The sequence below is a fragment of the Bombus vancouverensis genome, chromosome 9, assembly GCF_051014615.1.
Source record: "Bombus vancouverensis nearcticus chromosome 9, iyBomVanc1_principal, whole genome shotgun sequence".
Taxonomy (NCBI): Eukaryota; Metazoa; Arthropoda; class Insecta; order Hymenoptera; family Apidae; genus Bombus; species Bombus vancouverensis.
This window is the reverse complement of record NC_134919.1, coordinates 14,902,060-14,910,614: the sequence shown is the minus strand read 5'-3', so window position 1 is coordinate 14,910,614 and position 8,555 is coordinate 14,902,060. Positions and strand designations below refer to the sequence as shown.

Here is an 8,555-nt window from a genome sequence, read left to right as displayed (position 1 = left end):
TGCACGATAGAAATTTTAATGAAACTATAGATTAATAAATGGATGAAGCAACATTTCTAAGAAAGTTTGCAAAAATTATCATTCTACGCAATAAGAATTATTTAAAACATATAGAAAGAGCAGTTCTCTTCATCGTCAGAGTATTATACTAACAGAGGGTGAGCTGTCTGGTTCTACGAGCTAAAATAACTTCATCATTTTCGTAACAAAGAAGAAATGTTCATTTCCAAACAAAAAGAAACACCCTTCTTCGAATATTATGTAATGTTAATATAATATAAAATGTCAAATTATAATATAAAACATTTATATTATAAAAATGTTAAAGGAATCTTCGCAAATTATTAAAACAAGAGATATCAATCTCTTACGCAAAAATACAAAATATACATAATTCCAGTCAAATGCTAATTCTTCCCCGATCTTACAATCCTGCTATCTCAATATTGTAAAAATTTAACAATACCTTGCTCTCAAAAAATTACCTTCTTCCTCCAGAAACAAACATTTCTTCCCTAAAAAAAAAAAACGCTGAATATTCAACAAGAAAGAAAAAAGAAAAAACAAACGACGAAGGTATTTCAGATTTTACAGAAAGTCACCCTCGTGGAAAGACCTTTCCAACCATAAAACGTCCGAAAATCGTCTCCACCCTCTCGAAATTCTCGAACAGATGTTAAGATACGAGGGACTTCCGTTTTCAAGACGATGTCCTGACGTGCTCGAAGAATAAGGTACGTGCTGACCTAGTGACAGTATAAATCGCGGTCGTCACTCGAGTCCATTGTATTCAGCTTCCTGGAAGGAGCCTATTCACTCCTCTCCGTTGATCCTCTTCTGCACGTGACCAAGATATCTGGCAAAACCCTCGCTGGCGTGTTTAAGGAGCGTCAGACCGAGCCTGAACTTGATCTCGGCGATCTTCTTCACGAAACTGAAGAGATTGAAACCGTTCTGCTCGGTTGGCTTCGCCGTGGTCAGATCGATCCACTCGCTGGTGCTTTCGGTCGATTTCGGATTATTCGTCGTGTTACTTTCAGAATCGCTTTCCGTGGAACTCGGAGAAAAAGTAGGAGACTCGGTAGTCTCCTTCGCCGCTGTGGAAACCGTAGAAGTGTCCACAGGGGCAGCTGTGCTCGTTTTTAAAATCTGACTGTTGGTAGTGGATTCTTTCAGTCGATTCCTTTCGTCCTCTTTCTCTTTTCTTCTTTTATTCGCAAAATCTTCCATTTCCTTGTTCTTGTTCTTCTTCTTCTGAGTATAGTCTTCTTCGGGTATAGCTGAGTCAATGATATTAAGGATTTCGTTGCTCAAATCTTGCTCCTTCCCTTCCTCTTCCAATTGTCGTTTCGATGGTATAACTTGAATTACGGAGTCCCTTCTCTTTCTAGAACGACGTGTCTCCGTTGGAGATATCTTTGTCAAGTCCAGGAGAGACCGTTTAAGCTTCAGAGACCTAGGTCCATGCTCCACAGCAACCGCGGTAGGTGTGATCTCAACTTCCTCGTAAGTGTCATCTGGTCTAGCTGTCTGTACTGGACCATAGTTTTGAGCAGACCCCACAGGAAAATTGAAGTTCTGGTTTACATCGTGGTCGAACTGTATCTGCCCACTTTCTGTAGGCTCGTAACTGTTAGCCAGCTTTCCTGGGGTCGATAAAGAAGGAATCTTCTCTTCGTAAGGTGGGTACTCTTTGGGAATGCTTCCAACAACGAATTGTCGGTTGGCTGTGCCAGGAGCGGCAGATCCAACCACGTACTCGCGATGTTTAGACCTGTCATAGTAATTTGGAGTGCTTGTACTATCCGAATAACGATAATCAGTGTTCTTATATTTATGTATAGACGCTGTGTTCTCTGGACGATATATTGCAGACGAAGGAGGGTACCTTTGATCGCTTTTCTTGATTGGCTGAGCGTCATAACCTCCGTCATAATGTTGGTACCTATAGTAATTGTTGTCATAGTCCTTCGAGCCAGGATACTTGTTCTCGTCAATTGTCATACCCTGAAGAACTTTAGACAAGACCTCCTCTTCCCTTTGACCATAGTTTCCACCGTATTCGTCGAAATTATACTTATATTTAGGCTCAACGTCGTAGTTTCTTCTAGTGACGGTTCCTCCGAGCGGATACAAGAAGTAAGAAGCCAGGCCAAGTCCCAATCCCACCAAAGACATCACTCCAAAACTAGGCATCACCTCTCGACTCAGGAAGTTGTAAATCTGCATACTAATGGGAGTCGAAGCTGGCTTCTTCTTTGTCTTCGTCCAATTACCAGCCACCTTGGTCTCAGGTACTATCTTCGACTCCTGTATACCATTTTCAGCGATTGGTTCCTCTATTAAATCTTTCTCTGTCGTACTAGATATCACCGAAGAAACAGTGGTTGTAGTGGTGGATGTAGTTGGCTTTCGCCTTCTGACTTTATTCTTCTTCCTCTTAGGATTGTTCCTAGGTCTTTTAGTTGTCGAAGTGGACGTCGTCGATTGTGTGGTGCTCGTTGAAGTCGAAGAAACTTCTGTGTTTACGTTGATCTTGGTCAGTTCAGGATTAAAATCAAATTTCATTAAATCTATCCTGGTATTGTCCAGATTCTCTGTTTCCTTCTCTTCTTCTTTCTTAACCTCGTTCTTTTCCACTTTCTCGATCTTCAACACGGGAGCATTCACCTTAATAGGTTCTACTTCGATCTTTGTCGTCTCATCTAGAGGCTTCTTCAATTGGACTTTCAATACGTTGTTCACCTTTGTACCAACTGGTTTCGGCTTCACAGACACCTCCACTAGATTATTCTCGATCGTAGTCGGTCTAGAAGTCGTAGTTACTTCTAAACTGGTGGCCATGGAAGAAGCCGAAGACTGCGTGCTAGTCTTCTGAGTGTCCATCGCGATAGACGCTTTGATCTTGGTCACGAACATAGGCTTCTCGGTGCTTTCTACCTTGTTCTTTGGAATGGTGATCATTTGAACCGGTCTGAAAGTAACCTTCTCTATCTTGCCAGTAGAAACAGTCTCATTTTTCGCAGAATCCGGCTTAACGGTAGTAGTTCTTCTCATAGGAGGCTTAGGCCTATTCTGTTGACTAGGTCTAGAAGGCTTCGAACCAGAAGGTTTAGATAATACGGTAGTCTTCGTGGTAGCTATCTTAGGCTTAGGTGTCGTTCTTAAAATCTGTATCTTCTTCGTGGTACTAACAACAGCCTCCTTATTCTCCAAATTATTCGCAGTAGTCTGTGGAACCTTCAAAGTGGTACTCTGCATGGACTCTATCTTCTCTGTGGTTTGAATTTTCTCTGGTTTCGATTCGGTGCTCTTCTTCGTGTCGACTGAGACAGATTTCTTTGTAGTAGAAGACTGATCCATGACTAATGTCGTGGATACGGGCATGGTAACTTTCTCTGTCACTCTTTCAGTGGTTTCCACTCTCTCCATCAAAGTCGTTGGTTTCACAGTCATTTTCACTTCCATTTGAAACGGCTGTTTCGTCTTCTTTTCTATCTCTGTCGTCTTCGTCGTTGTCGACGGTGGGTTTAGAAGGATCCATGTGGAAATTCCACCAGTGGTCGTTGCATGATTCTTATAAGCAGTCATCAGACGCGTTGAACTTAATTCTTTTTCGAGTTCTTCTTCGGTGATGGCCATTGCTTGACCTGGATGACTCGTCTCGAAGTAGTTGAACTTGGAATTGATCGGTCTGCCAAATCCAATATTAGCAGGTGGACCATTGTTCACGTATATCTCTTTGATCGGAGTGGCTTCGTTTCTTTCGATTGGTTTTTGACTCGCAATGGGCCTCTTGATCACGTTGTCGAGGATCTTTGGCGGTTCTTCGGGATTGGTCACGTTTAGTAATTGAGTGGCCACCGTTCTTAAGGACTGATCGATGTGGTGCATGTCTTTCAGGTGACGTTGCGTGTCGTTCGAATGGATACTGAAAGAAGATTGAAAGATTACGTCGATTTTCGGAAAATTAAAGCTTCAAATTTGTGGTAAATTAAATTGGCAGTTTAAATAACAATTGAGATATCTTTAAATTACATTAAATAGCAATAATTTAGTTAGCAGAGTGATCAATGGATGCTTGTTCCTTACCTTTCTATAAGTCTGTGAAATATTTCAGGAAAAGGATTGTTTTGTTAATCTTTATGTTAAAATAGATTCTATTATTTTAACTATTTTCAAGGATCTTATGATACAGAGTGATTTTCAATAATCTCTTTGGAATAATTGTAATGGCAAATGATTTTTGGAATATAGGATTGGAATTTGATAAGGCTATTTCTTAGGTATATGAAGATAACTATATTCTGCTGATAAGAAAGACATATGAAATGTGATAAATTATTGGTTGTATTGAAAGAAAGAAACGCATAATTTGTTCGTTCCAATGGTTTTATTTCAATTACAATTCACTGGCACAAATACTAGCAATGCCCTAGATACTCTAAAGAAAAGTACGTAATTCGAAGTAACGTAAAAGTAAATCATTATCATTAAAGGTATAGCATAAGTACATCTGTAATACTGTTCTGTGTGTGTATGTTTCTATTGCTAGGAAATCTCTTCGTACTCTGTATACTTACTTATTAACATAATTAAATAAAGCTACCGTTGGCGAGGTTAATTTTCTATTCTCTAGACACCATTCTATGTCCTTTGCCCTTCAAACGATTCATAAATTAAATAAATAAAATCTAAGAGTTATTTTAAAAAATATTAGTATTAAAGATATTAAATATTAGAGATTCTAAAACTTTCTAGTATAAGAAAACTTTTTAATAATTATGCAATATACAGGCTGATCCAATAATTGTATTTTCTTCGTTTCTTTATATACAGACCACTTGTATTTCTGAAAATTTATATTTTCATAAATCCTACTAAAAATGGGATCTAAGCAGAAATTTGTTTCATAAACTAATATATTTTGTGCCTTGAAATTTTCTACGGATGCGTAAAATGAAAAGCTGTAGGTTATAGATTTCTGTTGCCCAATTTTATTATTTTAATTTGTAATTTGTAAAACTAACGTATAGAATATAGATTTTGTTATTCTATTTGTATTCGCAGGAGAATTTATTAGCACTGGTAACTTGCAATTATGACCACCATATGATCTATTTAAACTTCACCATTGAATCATCCTATATACGCCATATGTTCCTAACATCCACCTGGTTCTAACAGTGACACCCTTCGTTTCTTCGGGAACTATCCTAACTTACCCTGTATATCAACGCACGAGGTTCTAAATTGTCTCAAAAAACCCAAACTTAAATCTTCACATGATGAAAAATTATCAGGAGAACCTGAATCTGAAACTCTCCAATGTTTCATCTCTTCCTCTTCTTCCTCTTACTCTTCCATTCGTTCATCCTCCCATACTTCTCCAAAGACTGGATCACCACTTCTTCGATATTATACCAAAGGCTATCGCCATTATTATTGTTAGCCCTGCTAAAGCTAAACGAAGCAGGGAACAGCCAAGGATAGATAAAAGTAACGATACCAAGCATTCCAGCTGCGAGAGCGGTGAAAGGAGCAGCTGCCAAGCTGAAGAACCCATAATGCAAGGGATTGACAAACGTGAAATAAGTGAACACCGAAGCTATGGAATCCATGATACCACTCGGGGACAAGTCAAAGTCGTCGTCGTCATCGTCATGACTTGGACGACTTGGAATAGAAGATGATCCTGTGCCTAGACCTGCCGGAGAGATATTAGTAGATCCTGAGGAGCCAGGATTTGACGCAGCTGGTGTCACAGCTGGTCGGACTAATGAATTCACACCTGGAGAATCGTTTGCTTGACCAACGTCTGAGCCAACTTGTGCCGAAGAACCTGTACTGTCGTTTAACGGATCAGTTTCTTCCACTGCTTCTAAGGGAGACTCGACTGGAGGAGAAACTTCAGCTGGACTCGAAATACTGATCTGGGTATCCTGAATCACCTCCACGTTGGAAACGTCGTTTTGCTGAAGATTCTGGTTCTGTGGGTACTTTGAGGAGTCGTAGTAACTGTTCTGAGGCCACTGAGATCCTGGAGAACTAGGTTGGTAGATAGGTATTGCTTGATAATTGGTATCTGAACCTATTTGGCTACCATATTTGTCTGAGTCTCCATAAACCTGATAATTTTCAGGATTGGATTGGTCAGGCAGAGGGGGAGGTGTAGACTTGAAGGCGTTAGTGTTGAACACTTGGGAATTGATGATGATGTTCAAGTCTGTACAGCCTTCTTTGCTTTGAATAGTGTTATTGATTCTCGTGTAGGTGTTTATTAGAATCGTAGGACAACTCTGGTCATAGGTTACCATCGGAGTCTGAGGTTTCTGATCAGGTACTTTATCATTGTCCTCGTAAGAGGTAAAGCCTATGTGAACGTTTGGGCCTGGCTTCGAAGTTGTTGCGGTGGAAGGATACAATTGCGAGAGACTCGACGAAGGAGAGTGCGATCCAGATCCTGACGAAGCTAAAGAGGCAAAAGGGGGATACGAACCAGACCCTGAAGAGGTCAAAGAGGACGAAGGACTTGAAGGACCAGGCGGAATTGGCCTGATAAATCCTGGAGGCACTTTGGTCCCAAGAGTCGTCCTATTTGGCCTGCTCGAGTCTGTATTTATTAATTGAACAACTGTGTTTTGAGAAACCTGAGTCTGTGGATTGTGAACGAAAGGATCCTGAGTCTTGTTCCTCGATGGGCCACTCGGTGGCCAAATTGGCACCTTCTCCGCGGTATAGCTCGGAGGACGAAGAGGATAAATGAAGCCAGGCTTGAGCTGTGGAACGATATTCGGCTTAGAAGGCCTATTCGGTTCCAGATTTTGATAAACTGGATCAAACGCAAGGCTAATTGGACTATTGAGTTGATCACTCTCCATTATATGACTGCCATTCGTCATAAAAGCCGGTATTTTCAACCAGTGAACTATTTCTTGAAAATTGGGATTCGAAACAGGTATGTGATAATTGAAAGTGGAATTTCTCAATGGAAATGGTTTCTCAACCACCTCTTCTGGCTTCACATCCTCTTCTATCGTGGTATATTGATCGTAATTATGAAAATCTTCGTCGTTTTGAATGGCACTATTGGGCCAATTCTTCAAGCTCGTGTTAGAAATAGAAGAATTGTTCCTTTTGACGTGCATCTTATTTAAATGAAGCCTATTCTGATTCTTTTTGTTCGAATTAGAGGAATGACCTTGAGGACGACGAATTTTTGTTCTGTTGGAATGCTTGGAGCCCCAATAACGATTGGAATGGCTGTGCAAAGAAAGAGTCGACGGAATACCAACGTCTACGCCGTGTTTGTTTTCTAAAGGTAATTTAGAGGTAGTCTGATTGCGAGTCAACATGCTTGTGATCTTTCTGATGGCCGCGACGTGATCGAACGCAGTCGTGGACTCGACCTTTTTGTCCAGCGTGAGCGAAAACACTTCCTCCTGACCCGAGAATTCCGAATTCTGGCTCAAGGTTACGACATTGGATCCTGAATTATTCATCAACATATCATTCGCCTTTCTCCGCGGACTATCGCGCGTGAAATCTCGCGTAGGGCCATTTTTCGTGGAATTTCTTCTAGTGGCTATCTTCGCGTTCGAAATTCTCGAATTTGGAAGCGGTACGCGTCTATAACCTACATTAAGTCTCTGATCTGTTTTTGAGAAGCAATTGGCTGATTCTTTAGTGGAATCACCTGAAACAGTGCTATGATTCTTTGGCACTATAGGTTGACGACGAGACGTGTTTCTAAACCTGGTTAGATGGTCGCCTTTAATTGATCGTTCATGAAACATGCTCGTACTTTGTTTGTCGATTATCTTTCCTGAGTTTCTTGGTTGAAACTTCGAGGGATTCCAGAAGTTGTTCGAGTTCGGCCGAAGAAAGCGCGTTGATTCCGGTTGTCTCGTTTTATCGACACTTACCTCGACGTTAGACTCGATAGGAGGATTAACATTATCGCGATAATGTAAGTTAATGTACGGAATAGTACTACTTCCGGAATTCCACCTGTACCTGCTATCTTCTCGAACGGTGTGGGGCACGCCGGAGCCTCTCCATTGCTCAGGATTTGGCCTCGATGGCTGAACTTGAATCGATCCTTCTGAAAATTAATTAAAAGTTAATTCATTTCTGAAATAAACTTTTACTTTGTACGTATTATTCGAAAATATAGAAAGATAATGATATAATATTTGTAGAAGCACGAAATGAGAATTGTTCAGGGATATCATCGGGAAAAATTATATTATATTATATTTTTATGCGAATAATATAATTACGTTATATACAGGGCGGTTGGTAACTGGTGGTACAAGCGGAAAGGGGGTGATTCTACGCGAAAAAAAAGTCGAAAATATGGAATAAAAATTTTTTTTATTTTTTTTAAATCTACAGTGAGATCCCTTATAACGAGACGCGATAAAGTGCAGGCGTACCGAGCGAAAATTCAAAGTCGATTTTCTCGAAAACAAAGCCTCGAACGAAAAATATTTATTCTATATTTTCGACTTCTTTTTTCGCGTAGAATCACCCCCTTTCCGCTTGTACCACCA

The 8,555-nt window shown here is 40.3% G+C and overlaps 1 protein-coding gene across 1 annotated transcript in view; it reads right to left on the bottom strand.

Annotated features, from left to right (window-relative positions):
* Nucleotides 1–73: 73 nt before the first annotated feature.
* LOC117158839 (uncharacterized) overlaps nt 74–8,555 on the bottom strand; it is a 28,982-nt gene continuing 20,500 nt past the window's right edge. The window contains exons 4-5 of the mRNA XM_033338173.2: nt 8,017–8,104; nt 74–3,931 (exon numbers count right to left, since the gene is read on the bottom strand). Coding sequence (XP_033194064.1) covers nt 814–3,931; nt 8,017–8,104 — 3,206 coding nt within the window. The 3' untranslated portion in view covers nt 74–813. The remainder of the gene's footprint in view (nt 3,932–8,016; nt 8,105–8,555) is intronic.